Source organism: Halichoeres trimaculatus, unplaced genomic scaffold (genome assembly GCF_033239565.1).
Source record: "Halichoeres trimaculatus isolate MK-OKI-2021-1 unplaced genomic scaffold, fHalTri1.1 fHalTri1_scaffold_5, whole genome shotgun sequence".
In the NCBI taxonomy this organism is placed as follows: domain Eukaryota; kingdom Metazoa; phylum Chordata; class Actinopteri; order Labriformes; family Labridae; genus Halichoeres; species Halichoeres trimaculatus.
In genome coordinates, this window is record NW_027437183.1 from 14,623,052 (window position 1) to 14,640,110 (window position 17,059).

Genomic DNA, 17,059 nt, shown 5'->3' on the forward strand with positions numbered 1-17,059 from the left:
GCCGTTTTTCTCTGGCAGCTCTTTTGGTCTCATGTCATCTCCTGCACTTTAGGCCAAGTTTATGAACTAAACGTGAGGGCTCTTAAAAACTTGTGTTATCCTTGTTTCCTCGCCTTCAATCAAAATTTTACCATGAGAATAAAGTCTACTGTGAGGAATAATTTCTACAAGAATTTCCTGTTCCTAAACTCAGGTAAGGTGATATTTCCATCATCTATCCATTTAGCTATTTTTGAATTGGTATCATAATACATTGTTTTGCTTATTGCTAAGATGGTTTATGTCAAAGTTAAGTGAAACTGAAGATGAATCATTTCAAACCAATTAAAGAAAAACATTAACTGAATATGACAGTTTTCTATTTAAATGTGATTAAGTTATGCCTAATATATCGTCAAAAGCATTACAGAGTACAGAGAGTAAAAAATGCAATATTTCATACATACATGTGTTGAAAAAAATATTTTGTTGATTTTTTTTTTAACACATGTATGTATGAAATATTGCATTTTTTACTCTCTGTTAAATCAAAGTATATGCAAGATGTGATTTGCAGATGAGAAGTTCAGTTTGGGGCCCAAGCGATGACAAGAAAATGTGACATGCGAACTTAGTAAAGTGGAAAAAAAGATCATCAGAAATAAAAAAAAGAAACAAGATTTCCTTGGTTGGATTTCTTTCTAATGCCACAGTAAAGAAGACTGACATACAAAGGTTCCACTGCCAGCTTCTTTGGATTAAGTACAGAAAATAAACCTCTCTAAAATTACAGTAAATATTTGCAAACCTGCTTATAGCAATCAGGGCTGGTGGAATGGGACGAGGGCTGGTAAATGAAAACCACCTTTCTGAAGCAAATGCCACATACCCACAAGATTAAAGCAAAGACACATAAACATGCACGCCTGCACAAATGACACATCTGCTGCAGAAAATCTGCATATCCTCAGAAAGTGATCTGCAAGTCCAGGGGTTTGATTCATGTTAGGCATATCCAAAATATAATGAAGCTCTTGGGGATAATAAACCTTTTCTGCTGTAGGAGAAAAAGTAAATAAGCAATAAATGAATATATTAGACTGTCATTTGGGAAAATAACAATGGGTTATATTATTCCAAACTCTCATTACAGCAACTGTTAAGTTTCTATAACTATGATGTACTGTGGTATTTGGTGGTTCTGTTGCTTGCAATGCTCCATCTTGACCTACACTGAGTTTAAACGGCAGGATATCAGTCTCCATCAGTCACAGTCGTCTACACTTCTCTTTTATCTTCTTTTACTGACATCAGCCCTAATGTTTACAGAGAGCATCCTGGCAAAGACTCTCAATCCTTCAAAGATATATTTGAAGAAAAAAGATAGTGAATTTCCTCCTGAAAATTTCTTTGATGTTTTATTTTGCACATTTTAAGCAACTTTTCAAATCTTAGCCACTAGGAAAAAAACAAAAAGGCAGCAAAATGAAACCCCGAGTCGATCAGATGATGAACATGTTCTAAGTAAACCACTAGTCATGAAAAGTTCTTGTTATGCTTGTCTTGTTTATGATGTTCCTAATTCACTTCCAATTTTGGTGTTGTCACTAGGCGGTGTTTCTTTGATCGTATCTTACCTCATTATAAACTCTTTGAAACACAGGCGCAGCTTATTGTGGTGACGGAAGAGCTTCGGGTCCGCAGGGATCTCATTCAGGAAGACCTGGGCCACCTCCAACGGGCCCTAGAACAGGGGGTGGAGAGAGGAGGAAGGGACAACAACAACAAAGAGACAAAGTTAGAGACACAAAGAAAGAGGGAGCAAAAACAAGGCGGAGGAAGGAAAGAGGAGGTAAGAGAGGAAGCATTTGAGAGCGTAGGAACAAAAGGAGGGATGAGAATGCCCTTCATTCAGACAAGGGGAAATGACTTCCTAAGTGAATGCATAATGCAGCTGAGGGCCCACATACTGAACTGGAACATGGGGAAGATATCAGATCAGGGAAGGGGCCATGCTCAGTATCCTGCATTGCTAATGTCACTGCTGCCCCTGCATACATTAACCATTTGGCTCCCATTTGCCCACCACAAGATCTTGTTATCCTAACTTATATTCATCATAAAACCGCAGCACGCTCACGCAGCGCCTGCATCACGACAGACACAGTTAAACAGCTCTGATTAGCATCATAAACGCATTGGGGCCTGGGCCCCAGCCCCTGGTTTTAGCTGCGAACCCACACACAGAAACACAGCCCCCTGTGCTGATTACAGTCAAGACTTATATGTTTACGGAGCTGTTGAGCATTAGCGTTATGTATACAACCATCAGGATGGAGCAAGGGACCTGTCAGATTAGACACTGGAAGATAAAGCGCAGAAGGGGGTAGGAAGCAGAGACGCTGTAGCTAGCCTCATCATTACTCCAACATTCACCATGCTGGCAGGACCTGGAAGCTATCAGATCAAAGAGACCTCCGGTTCAGCATGGCGTGCAGTGGAGACATGAAAGGAAGAGGGGGCCATGAATTGACAATTTAACTAAATCAGGGGAAAAGCAAAGGAAGGATTAGGCTTGTGGATGGGGTGAGGGCTTTGATGTGTGATTGCTGTCATGCCTCCCACCTGCACTCAGCGACTACAATGGAAACTGTAAATGTGATAAGATAAATAGGGGTAAATTATTCTGCTTTATTTTCCCTCACACATTAGGAGCGAACACTCAGGGGGGACAAAGGGGGCTGTGTGAAATAAAGGAGCAATCATTTCAGGACGACAGCCATCATTTTGTTAAACAAGAAGTACCAGTAAGTGATCATTTCAGCTAAAATAAAAGCAGACAGGCGGGAATGTAAAATAGAGGCAGCGCTTTCATTCATGTGATGCTCGTACCTGGTTCACAGTAGCTCCCACAGAGCCTTGGAGCAACATCTGTAACATCTTAGCATCAGGCTGTTCCCTGTGAGTGGCCACGGCAAGCTCTCTGGTCTTCTTCTGCATGTCTTCTATGGCCACTTCAATGGGAGTCAGGTCAAACTGGAATTTAAACACAAAACTGAGTACTGTACAGGCTACCCAAGAACCACTTCATTTTTGACACTGTGACTTTTTGTTACCTCCTCTTTGTGGATGACATTGATGCGAGTTTTGACGTAAGGGAAGGCATGCATGGTGGTGAGGATGGTCTTCCTCTTGTACTGCTCGTTGAGTTCACCTCGCGGTCGTCCGCTCTTGGTGAAAGGTGTGGTGTACATGAAGCGCCGCAGGTTGAAGTTCTTCTCAAAGTTTGTCAGCCTGTCTTTCATCTCGTAGTCATCAAAGTAGGGCTCCACATAGGTGATCTGGATATAGGCCTGAGGAGGAGCAGAGGTTTACTGCTTACAGGTAGGTATAACATGACGAATGATAATCAAAGCAACTTGCATTTTTGTTTTCACTTTTGCATCATTTTTGTTTGGAGGCACATTTTCCATTCTATAAGCAGTTGATTAAATATTTATTGTCCTGGGCATGTCTGAGATGCACTTTCAGCATGCTGGAAATAGTGATCTGTCACAGTCGCTTCAGGCATCAAATATTAAAATACAGAAAGAGTTAATCTTGTCACTTATGGTCTCTTTTTTTATATGTATCACTCATACATTCAGTTTGTCTCATAACCAGTTAAAAACCCTCACAGGAGCTTTAATATTTGTTTTTACAAAGATTGTACTTAATTTGCTATACAGACAAAAATGTGGAAGTCACTTACCTTGCTAGAGTTCAGCTGTTTCCTGTTCACTGGTGTAGAGTCCTTGATCATCACTAATGTGTCCTCTCCAAAACACTGACCATAGAAGTTCTAGGAAATAGGAAAAGTTTTGGAGTTAATATGAACTAATTTTAATAACGCAGTAAATTTTCACAGGCAAATCTAGCACAGACTTTGTAGTCTTTCAAGTCATTTTATTGAAGAACATGAAAGAGGAACCCCTATGAGTATAAAAGGCCTTCAGTTTTATTCAGGATCTGATTAACTCATTCGAGAATCAAAAATTTGGCTGACATGTTTTTTCTCTACATGACATTTCTTCTGAATTCCAGCAAAATGAATGCATGCCAAGTTTTCCAACCTCCTTTTAAACTCACTAAAAGCAGATGATTTTGAGTCTCACCCTAAGTCCTTTTGTTTGTCAAAGTCTCTCAGTTATTATCAGATTCCAGCCGTCCACTGAGGCATAATCCTCCCCTCGTCCTCCAAACTCATTCACACTTTAATTCACAGCATACATAGGAGTGCACACACAAACACTTTCCTCCCTCTCATACCTCCAGCCTGTGTGATATCTCAGGCAGATGTGTGATCCCTGGCTCCTTGTAAATGAATTCACGTCCATCCAGGTCCCCGAACTTGGCCCCATAAAAGCCCACCCGGAAATAGGTTCCAAACATCCTCTTGTGGCCCTGGAGGGAAACAAAGAAAGGTTTTATATTAGTCTCTAGTCAGAATGACATATTGTTTCTCATTATTTTCATTGCCTTTTATGGGATCTTATTGTTAAGAGCACTTTAAAGAGATGACTCTAAAATGTGATATAGCAGTGACGCCTTTGATAGAAGAAAACATTTTAATGGTATCTTTTCAAGTCTCTTAGTTACAGAAAAGCATTTAAAGGAAAAGATTATTACTGCCTGCAGAATTATCTTTTTTTAAATTGCCTTTTCACTCAAAAAAATATCTATCTCTTGATGTCTTCTGGCATCATTTTTCTTTCTTATTTCCACCTCATTCTTAATCCAACAAATGAAGCAGGGTTTTTTTTTATTACTCTGTTTTCTGTTTTACCTTCTGGATGATGTTATCAAATGCTCTTTGTAGCTTGTCATGTGTGGATGCCAGTTTTCTGAAATCCCTGTGGGCCTCCAGGATTGGAAAGATAATCTTGTAGACCTCGTTCACTGCCTCATAGAGACCACCCTGTTAAAACAGCCGTCACAGCTGGTTAGTCTGACTTATTACATCATAGAAACCAAACACTCATAATAAATAATGAGTTCATAAACGCTACAAGGTCATGGGTAAAGTAGGAATAAGTAGTGTACATCTTGGTCAACTTTAACAACACAAAATACGACACATGATGAATATTTCGACTAATTTGCCTTAAAAAAATATTGATTAATTTTTTAGTTTTATCAATTGCGATTAATAAATAACCCAGCTTTACTATAGGAGCAGAAAAACATGTACCACATGCACAAGGCTGAGAAGCCAAACTAACTTCGGTGTACACTGCCAGATAAACTTTGAATGAGAAGACCAAACATTATGGAAAAATGAATAACCAACATAAATTTGGAACAAAGCAAAATGTTTCTGTGCTAATAAAAAATTAAAACTGTCACTGGGCTTGATTGTCTCACATTGCTGAACAGCTCAGCTGCCTGCTCCAGCAGTCCCACCAGGCCACTCTCTGTGAAGTAGCGTCCTGAACACACCCCGTCCTCATCAGGGGACAGGATGTCATCTGACACCGCTGACTCCTCCAGCACGTTGGGAGAGATGTTCTGAGGAGAAAAAGTCACCCAATCGATCAATTAGTCCTCTTAATCAAATAATCAATCACAAGCCTGGCTTTAAAAGAAGATGTCCTACAGTGGGAAATGGAACTAATTTGACGGCTATCTAATCAATGACCCGCTGACTTCTGCAGGTCAGAGGGTCCTGTATCGAGGCACCACGGAGGTCCTGTTTGCCACACAGCTCATCGATAACACCATGGTCATAGTAACTGCTGCAACTGGTTTCTTTTTCAGTTTGAGGGATCAGTCTGTTCACATGATCCCACAGGACCACACTGCCTTTCCCCCTCCTTCATCTTCAAAGGCATTGTGTTAAGCAGTGCTATCAGGGGACCATATTTATATGTTGACGTTATGAGTGTACAGCTCCCCCCTCTGGACACACAACCAAATTTGGAAATAATCCATGGGGAGTTGTGTGATGTTGTCTGTTGTACAGGGAAAGGTTTGCCTCCGTTCAACTAAACAACCAACTGTCACAACAAACAAATGATGAATGCTTAGTTTGTGTGGTTGAAAATGCTCCGTTCCCCTGTCTGGATGTGTGTTTATTATTGGTTTCTTGCTAATGTGTCATGTATGTATATGTGTTTATGTTCTCTACCTGAAAGGTGACACTGCCAACAGGCAGGTACTTGTGATCCTCCAGCATGCTGAGATACTCGGCCACCAGGGCAGCAGCATGTACCAGACACATGGCCGACTCAGTGTAACATTTCCTGATGTTGTGCTTCTCTGCCATGTTCTGCAGCCAGGTCAGACGAAGGTCAGGAGACGTCTGGTAGCCTTTTGCTATTCTGAAGGGGAAAGGACAAGAAGAGTATTGTTTTTTTCCTCAGTTTCTTTTCCCCCTATTTAACCAGGAAAACGTTTCAGTGAGATTATAATTCCCCTATGCAGAGAAACTTGGCCTAGAAACAGCACAGAAACAGTTTGGGACAATAAATACAATGAGCACAGGAGGCTGAGAATTTTGCCAAACCACACAAAAGTAGCAAGGTTGAAAGTAAGGGTATTTGATTTCAAAAGTCATCCAAATAAAGTACTGCTTAACAAGTTTGTTAGTAAAAAGATGAATTTGATAATTATATTTATGTCCATTTATTTTGGCAAAGGGCTTCGGAGGGAAATTGAAGAAAAATTAACAATGTGATTCAAAACTCGAAAAAGCATTCTGAACATGTAAAATAAAAAAGTGTTTTCTTCACAGCCCACTGTTTCTGTAGCCACTTAGTCTGACAACTATATAATTGTAGAGGTTAAAGGCATATATAGCATTTCAAATCTGTAATGATGTTGATGGTCACGTTTGCCTTTATGGCTCATAAAAAGAGCCATGAATATGAACTTCAGCCTGTATCATAATCAGAAAATATCTGATAAAGTTGAAAACTTTTATTTCATTTTATTTATTTTTTACTTGAAACAAATCAGAATTCTTCCAGTTATTTTGATTTCACTCATCTTTTTATTGTTTTTGAAAATACCAGGCTTGCTAAAGCGTATTGCAATCCATGGCACATGTCACATAGCCCATGATGACGGTTCTATTCTTTATTTTGTCTTTCATTCACAGAGAAACATTTTAAAGTGGCAACCACTAATATAAATAAAAACAATAAAAGGCAAAATAGACTAAATTAACTATCAGCTCTAGAGACGAGTCTGTAAAATGAGTCTTAAGATTAAATTCAAAAGCAGCTATCGTTCCATTTTATACTGAAGAAGACTAATAAAGAGCTGAGCTGTCCTCAGAGTTTAAGTTTGATCACTCTTCAACAGTAACCATGACCCTGACGTGTTTAGCAGGCTGAAGCACAGAATATGGAAAATGTTTTCCTGTTCATGAGCTGCATGAATAATCATAAGCACAACAACATGGAAACAAATCTGACCCAGTCTGAATGTATTTTTTAAAAGCAGGTGAGTCACTACTCTATACCTACAAATGAATTCAAGCATCTGGAGGCCAAATGTGTTGTGCATCAATGACCGCTGTGTATTTTGAGCTTGGGGTGAGTCTGGGCGAGAATATAAAGCTAACAGGTCACTGCGTGCAGCCTGGATCGAAACCCCAAACAGAAAGCTGCATGATAAATGACACATGTAGGTGACATTGGAACATGTTGAGGTAAAGTGCCTGAATCAACATACAGCACATGTATGCGCTCTTTGTCTCAGTATTTCGCCTTCATGTTCTTACACACGGCTCTACAGACACACACTGTTTGCATTTGCATATACACAAAGACAGATCAGAAGACTAAACTGCTACCACATGGTTTCCATAGTGAGGGCAGCAAATAGAGGCAAAACAGCCCAGACCACAGAGAAATAGGAACCAGCAGCACAACATAGAGAGAAGCCACAGGGTGATGAGAGAGAAGAGAAGAGGATATAATGAGACAGACTCAGAGAGACTCAGAGACAGACTTTTCTGAGGGGTTCTGGAGGGTTTCTAACCTGTACATAAGATCCATGAGCATTTCAGGATCTTCCTGGAACTCTCTCATCTTTACTGTGTCTGAAAGAATACTGTTAAGATTTCGAAGAAGCTCATCCACCTGGAAATACACACGGACAGACACAGGAGGCAGGAATAAGCTGTCAATATGATCAATATTTTCCAAGTAAAGCAGAGTGTTTAGTGAGTTTGAGTGCGACTGCGTACCTGCGAGGGCAGCTGAGTGCTCTGCATTTCGGTGTCCTCCTCGGCGTAGGCCAGAATGGTGCGGAGAGAGCGTCGCAAGTATTCCTCCTGAAAGTCTGATGATTTACCCACTAGTGAGGCCAGAGACATGGTGACCTGCATTTTCACTCTGGAGAAGTTCTGATCATGACGGAGAAAGAGGGCTGCAGTGAATTACAGTTTAATACAGTTCAATAGGAAAAATTCATAAGTTGTGATGTGCATCTGCAGATTAATTTCTGCAGACTCCAAATTAAAAATGTTTTCTTTCCTATACTTTTCCTGTTAGCTACAAAACAGAGTCATATATTTACTGACTAGACAAAGCAAACTACCGTAACAGACACATACAGCCTGCTGCAGTTCCAACAATCCCTCCTCTGTGCCCATTTGACTACATTTGCTTCTAAATTGCTTAGTTACCATAAGAATGATAATATTCCCAGAGCCTTTATTAGCTTTGACAGAAGAGGCTCTTTATTAGAGGCAGGAAATCTTTGTGCATATTTCCCAAAGCAACCCGTGGGGTTAATATTTCATGAAAGTCATGAGAAATGCTCAGCAATATATGTTGTGAAAGGTACCAGACTGACAGACTTGCGATCATACCTAAAAATCATGTCAATAAAAAAGCCAAACAAGCTGCCATTGTAGGACATAGAACAAAAAAGCCAAACAGATGTGTTCAAAATGCTAACTCAATCTAATTTTTGATAAACATCGAACACACAAACATTGCCTCTGCTTCTTTTGGTATCTGTTAAACACACAAGAGAGAAAAAAAGCTGCAACAGATACATTGTTTTACCAATGAAACAGGCTAATGAGCATAATATTGTTTTTGTTGATTCCTCAATTTTGTCTGTTTCCCCTCCCTTCCTTTGGACTCTATCCTTAACACGACCTGTCAAAGATAACAGGCCTGACAAACACTCCTCCATCCTCTGCAGTGAGGACCGTGTGAGTGAGAGGGAGAGTGCTCTTGTATGTGTGACGTCCCATCTATCTCCGGCATGACCAGCTAAGCGGGAAATGATCTCCCATTAGCAGAGACATAATCACCCATGGATCATCTCTACGGCCCCATTCTGTTCAACTGAGCATGGAGCCAGGGCCTAACCACCCATCATTGCCCTCTAACTCGGGGCGTACGTGTGTGTGATGGTGTGTGTGTGTGTGTGTGTGTGTGTACTAAAAAAAAGCCTAAATGATTGCTTAAGTCAACACATACCCTCCTTGACTTCCTCTCTTCTTTTCTCTCATCTGGTCTTTTTACTTTTGCTTTCCATTCAACCTTTTAGTAACTTGAGTGAATTAGTTCTGACCACAGGTATCTGTTTTTTGTTTTATGAATGGTTCCATTTCAGAGGAAAAATGCTTTTTGTCTGTCTCATACCACAAGTCAAAGTGAGAGTAAACGATGGAGAGGGAAAAAAGCGTGTGTGACATGCAGAGAGTAAGGCGCAGGCGGATGAGGGGATGAAAACATAAACAAAGGAAGAGGTAGAGAGTAAGTTCTGTATGAATGAGTCATACGGCTGCTACGCTAATTCAGATCACAGCTCCCTCTGTATACAACGAATAAACAAACAAACGCTAGGACACGCAGATGGGAAGTGCTCTCTTCTAACTGGAGACACTATATGTGTGTGTGTAAGTGTGCTCCACAGGCTGGTGTCTGACTTTCATTAAAGAGCACAGACTGTAAACACAGGAAATATCGACTGCAGAAGCACTTATCGAACTAGCAGAGAAATTGAAAGAAGAAATTCTGTCCTGAACGTCCCTTCCTTCAGATCCATCTCTTTTAAATCTCATCCCTCCATCGCTGCTTCACCTCTGGCAAAAACACTCCTCTATCTCCATCTCTATCCTGATTTCCTCCTTTCCGCCCTTTTTGCATTCCCTCTTTCCTTCTCTGCCCTTCAGGCGCATATACTTACGCATTCACACATATGTGACTGAAACACACACTCACTCACACACACACAGAGGTCTGGCTGTCATTAGTTAAAGAGGGGTAGGAACATGGCGAGGCAGACAGTGACATATCTCTCTGCTCTCTTCTCAGAGACACATCCTTCAGCAGAAAGTTTCTGCGGCACGCTCAAAATAGACATGGAAAAGACATTAAAGCCGAGCGGGAGAGGAAAAGTGGAGGGAAGATGGGATAAGATGTGTGTGACATCCTGCTTCTGTGTGTGTTCATGAGAACATGCATCATAAGCAATTCTGCGCTCTCATGTGCACTTAAATCCAATTTAGCCTGACATCAATGCAATTTCTGCAGCAGGCTTAGATGTTAGATAAGGTTTTATCTGACAGAAAGGTAACACATGCCTGACATTTACTTTGTGTGGCTGAATCTATGGGGTTGCAACCTTTTGGAGCATCTACAGATGATTTTGTGTGTAATGTGTGTGTATATGTGTGTAATGTCTGTGTGTGCTTACACTGGCGTTGCTGTAGCTGTATCTCATGATGAGGTAGAGGGTAGCACAGGCCTGGCTCCTGTTCTCATCCACAGGGCTGCTGCAGTACTGAAGCACCTTCTGGCACAGGTCTGCACACTGCTCTGCCTCCTCCTCAAACAACAAGTCCCCAAACTGTACACAAACACACACACAGGCACACACACACGCACACATATGCAGACATATACAGCCAGACACACATGGTGGTAAACACAGACCCACACACACACACAATGATACAACCAAGCTTGGATGAGCACTTTTCCACCCCCACAGGCTAATGAAAAGATTTAACATAGACACCGATAGTGCTTGTGTATACACATCCACCCACACATCTCCTGAATTTTCACAAAATTAAAAAAAAAATGAAAGTACCTTGACAACAAGCGCTCTGAGTGTGCTGAAGGTGTGAGAGAGGAAAGTGGAGCTCTGGTTGCAGGTGAGAGAGTGGAGTAACACCTTCAACACCCCACCAACCACGCTGTCCTTACAGTCAGCCAGTGGCACAGCCTAAACCGGGGAGGGAAGAGAAAAGAAGTAAATAAAATGACTGAAACAGTTACACCACCAGACACATTTCACTCAGTAGACACGTGAGTGCAAAAGTAAATGTTTTAGCTACTGAGCTATGAAAGAATCAAACTTTTCAACAGAAACGAGGATAAATATGCAGACTGAGATTTGAAGTGATCACATCTTGTGTTTGAAAGGTTTAATATTGGATGTGGACTAAACGATTAAGCACTGTCACTAGAGGTGTCCCAGTCCGATATTAATATAGGATATGGGTCCGATATCAGCAAAAAAAAAAAATATCGGTATCGTATCGGAATGCATCTAAAATCTCAGATATTAGCACTCCGATATAAGCAGTCCATTCCAGACTCTGCTCCTGCTGTTTTTATTTGATTTATTTAGGTTATTTTCTGGGTTTTCTAATTTATTCTTTATTTTATTCAATTACTAGTATTTTTTATGTTTGATGTTAAAATTTCTGTTACCCATTGATTAATAATAAATGGGTCAGTTTTTCCTCATACCTACTGTTGCTGACTACTGTTCTTTGTTTGAATAATATCACTTAATCAATCCTTTTCTAACATGACTTACTACAAAATAAGTTATAAAAGTATGCATGTTTAATGCTGATATCGTATTGGATTAATATCGGTATCAGCTAATACTCGGCTAATACTCAATGCTGCAGTATCAGTATCGTATCGGAAGTGAAAATGTAATATCGGGACATCCCTAACTGTCACACCTCACACAGCTCTTGGCCCAAGAATTACTCAGTTGAACTGGGTAGAGCTGGGCGATTATGGTAAAAATAAGAATCCCGATTATTTTAAGTGATATTGAAATCACAATTACACAATTATAATATACACAATTATTCATTTATTCAAAAACTTCAGTACTGATTTAAACACAACTTTAAAGAACCAGCAAGTGGCACATACAGTATTATTGATACACATAAGTCACACACACTCACTGTGGCTGCACATGGAACACAGAAGAGCTATAAAGCACAGGAACTTGCATACATCTACACTGTGTGGCATATTAATTGTTTTTCTTCGATTATAATGTTTTTATGATTGTCAGATGGCAAAACTGAAATCACGATTAAAATCCAATTAATTGTCCAGCCCTAGAATTAGGAATTGATTTTTTTTTCACTACTTTTGATCTGAAATGCTGGTTATAAGCGCATCAATGTGGCAGAGCGTAGCCACTCTGCCACATTGATATGGTTAACTACCTGGATATTACAAGTGCAAAAAACAGATGGAATCTCATAGTACAGTGTGGTTTGGCAGTATTTTTAATTAGAAAATAAAGATATGGTTGAATGTGTTTAAATAAAAGTGTATATGACCATGTAACTGGAGAAACGTGGACTACACTTGCAAAGAGGACCAACATATAGTGTTTCTGCCACTGTTCATGGTAAATAACACTGAAAACCCTATGATCCTGTGTTTGGCCGTGTTAAATTAATTGTGCTCAGTTTTGGCTGCTTTCTGAGCATTTTATTTTTAACCTTAACTCCATTCAGTGAAACAGAATTAATTTTCTGTTTTAACCACGGGGAGATGAGTCGACTTGGAACATCCCTGTTTCATAATGTGTTCACTTTTAGCAGTATAAACATTTGCAATTATCTCATTTTCTTCTCTTCTTTATGTGTGAAAACAGACTGCATGGTGTTGCTCTGGTTTAGACTCTGCGAAAGCTGATCAGGCTTTTCTCGGATAGCAAATCAGGATCTCTACTGGTGTTTTAATTATTCATACAAATGGACTGATTTTATATAGGGCTTGCTGATGAACAACAATCTCACGTTGACTCTTAGGATCCCACTGCAGCTGAAAAATACTATTATAGTGAAATCTGATACAAAACGTTCAGTTACTACAAAGGGCTGCATTGTATTTTTGCTGTCCTGACCCCATATTCCTTTCATGTGAATTTTTCATGTGGGAAATGTTATACTGGTGAAGGTTTGAGTGTTTTCACCTGTACAATGGTTTCCAGCAGGTCCAGCACCACAAGGTTAGCCTCAGTGGCTAAGTTCCCACTGATCAGAGCCTCCTGGTCCAGCTCTGCTTTAGTCCTGAGGAAAAACAGTAAGAAGAGGAATTGATATTTTGAAAGTAAGAAGAACAAAAAGTAAAGCTCAGAATAGAGAAATGAGGGAAAACCAACCCACAAAAGGTTGATGAATATTTGTGACTTACTTATCCTGTCTATCGTTGGTCTGTCTCCACTGAGTGAGGTCTTTCCTCCATCGTAGATGCTCCCTCTGGCCCATGGTTCTGTCCATTCCTGCTGGGAGGAAAAGGACGCTAGTAATTTCAAGAAATAAAAATTTAATACAGAATACGGAAATATTTTGTCTGAGCCAAAATAATGAAATGCAAGCCCATAAGAAGTAATTTAGATAGTGAGCCAAAAAAGTTAGAGCTGTACTTTCACATATACATAAGAAATATACCCATGTTTAAAAACTGCAGGCAGAGCACATACAGGATGCACTAAATTCCTGACTACTGCAGGAAGACTGGAAGTGCCTAAGCATAGATTTTGTGACATGAAATTGGTTCCTGCAGTGACTTGCTGACCGCACATTTCTAAAATACTGATAGCGTTAAAAAAATGTGAGTGTTCACTCGTTTTGTGTGTAGATCATGTCCAATTTTTGCAGAAAAATTGCAGAAAATGCAGATCTAAATGTGACAGAAAAGCAACTTGCAGAAAAGCAACAGAAAAGGTAGTTGTTAAATTGCGAGGAGATACACTACCCCCAACTCGTTTCATCATTTCCCCGCGGGCGCCCATTCCTCTCAGCAAGGCTTCTTCCAGCTGCAGCTTAGCCTGCTGGGATTTCTGTAAGGCCTGGGTGCTCACTTTGTCACTGCTCTGCTTACCCTACAAAAACACAAACAAATATTTACCTGGTGCAAACAAATTGCATATTTTTAATATTCTAAACCAAAGAGTTTGAATGTATCCGTTCATTCTGTTTGATAAATACAGCTGCAGAAAGTCAAAAAAGCTACATATTTCACATGTATTTATATTAACATGGCTTAAAACTCAAAATGACTACACCGATGCAAAATAATACTAAACTAGTGGATGCGTGTGCAAACTGACCCGATACTCAAAGCAGGACACACAGATAGTAAGGAGCTCCAGCAGCTTGTTGAGCTGTGATGGAGGCATATCTACGGTCCAGCGCTGAATCAGACTCCTGTCAGCGTTCTTCATCACCCACAAGAAACACACCAACAGGTGGCGACTGGTGTCTGCTGCCAGGGCAGCTATGGATTTACTTTGCTGGGATGGAAAAGGAGAGAGAGATGGATATGCAGTGAAATAAGTTTTAATGTAGAAGAGAACGAAAAATTCAGAACAACTGACCCAAATGTCAATACATGCAGCTGACCTATATGTACTTCAGCACTGAGACACAACCCTCCAGAAAAGAAATCCAAAACAACAGAGTTCAAGTCACCATTAAACACTGTAAGCTGCAGCCTCCTTGAGTTACACAGCATTTACAATTAGTTTAAAAATTAATCAAGCTAACAACCAACTGTGTTGGAGCAAGCTTCAGAAACGCACTAACATTATTGACCATACCGGCTTAACTGAAGTATGTTCTCTTGCCCATTTTAATAGAAGTTAATTCTACTGCTGATTAATTTTCCTTCATTTTTGTGATGATGAATGGCTATTCAGCTACTGCTGCTTCACTATGTGGCAGCTTTGATAAATGTACCCATTAACCTCAAAGTGCTCTGGATGTTCCCCGAGAACCTGGTTTCCAGGTCTCCAATTCACAGCAGGACTGAGTGAAGCTCACCAACGTCAAAAATTTGTAGGACATAACCCAAACCATCACTTGTTTATTTGTAAAGTATGCTCTATGTGAAAAACCATGTCTGTTGCTATGAGTAAAAGAATCAAACATTGTTTGAAAGGGATCAGCATGAAAATGAAGAGCAAGCGCTCTGGCAGCCATGTTTAGATCTGTGATGGATACCAGGTGATGGCTTAGTTCTGTGAAAATCAGTTTTTCCACAACATTTTTTTAATGTTACAAGAGAGAAGGAACTGATTCATCTCCTGGAAAAAAGCAAAAAAAGAAGAAGAGTAGGGCAGCATTCAGGTTTTTTTGACGCTGCTCATGTTGTTGCCGTAGCTACACTTGATGGATCTGTTTGTTGGGGAGGGCGGCCCTGTTCACTTATGATGGCAATTCCCGCCCATAAACCATCTCCCACAGACATGTGTGTGTGTGTGATGTATGTGTGGGTGTGATTTCTCAGGATGGATGAAGTGTGTGTGTGGCACGGACAGCTAATCAATCTGTTTCAGCGCAGCTCACCTGTAAGGAGGCAGAATACTTTCACACACACGCATGTGTGCACTTTTGAACTTTCCAAAACAATAACACAAACCACAATCTGTTATAATCTTAGCGTTAAGAAACTATTTCCTAATTTTACCATGGATGCCATGGAAACAAGAACATTCCGTCCCAGCGTGCTGAAGGGGTTCCCGGCAATTGCCATGGCAACAGACTGATTGATGGGTTGGACATTTTCAAGGTCATCCTCAGGTCCACCAGTCTTGTTTTTCCCACCGCGCGTGTCAGAAACTACGAAGAAAAGGAGGGGTCAGATATGTAAAACTGAACAAGTGCACACAAAATTCAATTAAAGCCCTTAACATAAAAAAAGATACAACTCTATCTAGTTTAAGCAGACAGACTTATCGTTTTAAAACAACACGGGGGAAGATAGAGTATTGCACTCAGTGTGTTGCAAAATACATAAGGGTACATGGTCAGGTACCTGTAGATTGAAATTAAATTAATCAAACAAAGTTGCAAAAAAAGCGAATTACTCATTGGTACATGCCAAAGACCAACCCTCCTTTGTCTATGGGGTAAATTAAATTGGGCTCATCTCAAACAAAAATAAGTTGACTGTCCCATCAAAGGCAGAGTTAGATTTGTTAGGGAAAGTTTTCAGCCTTCAAATTTCCTCTTTACACGTTGTTTTGGGACATTCATCACCTATATTTGACATCACTTGCTTCCTCTTGTGCCTATCTGCGAAAACTAAAATTCGAACAAGCGTTTACATCTTGTTTTTGGTAAAATTGTCACATTGGACTTTATAGTAGCCACATTCACCTGAAAAGTCCAAAAAATTGTCTTATTTCAAGATACTCAAAGCCAAAATGACACCTGGATTACTTGTAAAAAGAACCCAAATCTGTCATAAAGGTAAAGAAGTTTTACTTGTGAAGTTTCTTGAAAAAATAATAAAGTGTAAATATAAAAACCCAGTTATGGCTCTTAATAAGTAAGACATTAGCACTTGTTTTTTTTTTGTTTTTTTTTTCAGGTGTGTTTAGACTGAGCGCTACAACCACATAGTCAAAAGATTTATGTCAAATGAAAGTCAAACAAAATAGAAAAAATAAGAAAAGCAAAGGGGCAGCAGCAGGATCACACTTCTAGTGTTCAGAGCTTGTAATGATGACTCACATAGGTTATCTTTGTGTGGGTTATTCTATTCTTTGCTTTGAGGAAGGTCCCACTTGTTTGCCTTTCAGGTGTGAGTACATTTTTCCATTCTCAAAAAGCTTCACTTGAACTTCAGAACCATCATCTTGTTTACAACTAAGAGTTCAATATTGTGCTAAGGTGTTCAATTGGTGTAAATCCACAGATTGACATTAACTACATTTCATGGCTGAAAATGGACTTGAGTGCAAATATTCAAAAGCACATACAGTTAATATCTTAGGGTGGTGTGAGTTAGTG

At 39.9% G+C, this 17,059-nt stretch overlaps 1 protein-coding gene across 1 annotated transcript in view; it reads right to left on the reverse strand.

Moving 5' to 3' along the window:
* dock8 (dedicator of cytokinesis 8) overlaps positions 1 to 17,059 on the reverse strand; it is a 52,000-nt gene that overhangs the window by 3,698 nt on the left and 31,243 nt on the right. The window contains exons 30-46 of the mRNA XM_074669739.1: positions 15,732 to 15,883; positions 14,374 to 14,556; positions 14,019 to 14,145; positions 13,455 to 13,542; positions 13,234 to 13,330; positions 11,083 to 11,217; positions 10,684 to 10,836; positions 8,213 to 8,371; positions 8,005 to 8,105; positions 6,146 to 6,338; positions 5,383 to 5,526; positions 4,805 to 4,936; positions 4,288 to 4,422; positions 3,731 to 3,820; positions 3,096 to 3,332; positions 2,872 to 3,015; positions 1,617 to 1,723 (exon numbers count right to left, since the gene is read on the reverse strand). Coding sequence (XP_074525840.1) covers positions 1,617 to 1,723; positions 2,872 to 3,015; positions 3,096 to 3,332; positions 3,731 to 3,820; positions 4,288 to 4,422; positions 4,805 to 4,936; positions 5,383 to 5,526; positions 6,146 to 6,338; positions 8,005 to 8,105; positions 8,213 to 8,371; positions 10,684 to 10,836; positions 11,083 to 11,217; positions 13,234 to 13,330; positions 13,455 to 13,542; positions 14,019 to 14,145; positions 14,374 to 14,556; positions 15,732 to 15,883 — 2,377 coding nt within the window. The remainder of the gene's footprint in view (positions 1 to 1,616; positions 1,724 to 2,871; positions 3,016 to 3,095; positions 3,333 to 3,730; positions 3,821 to 4,287; positions 4,423 to 4,804; positions 4,937 to 5,382; positions 5,527 to 6,145; positions 6,339 to 8,004; positions 8,106 to 8,212; positions 8,372 to 10,683; positions 10,837 to 11,082; positions 11,218 to 13,233; positions 13,331 to 13,454; positions 13,543 to 14,018; positions 14,146 to 14,373; positions 14,557 to 15,731; positions 15,884 to 17,059) is intronic.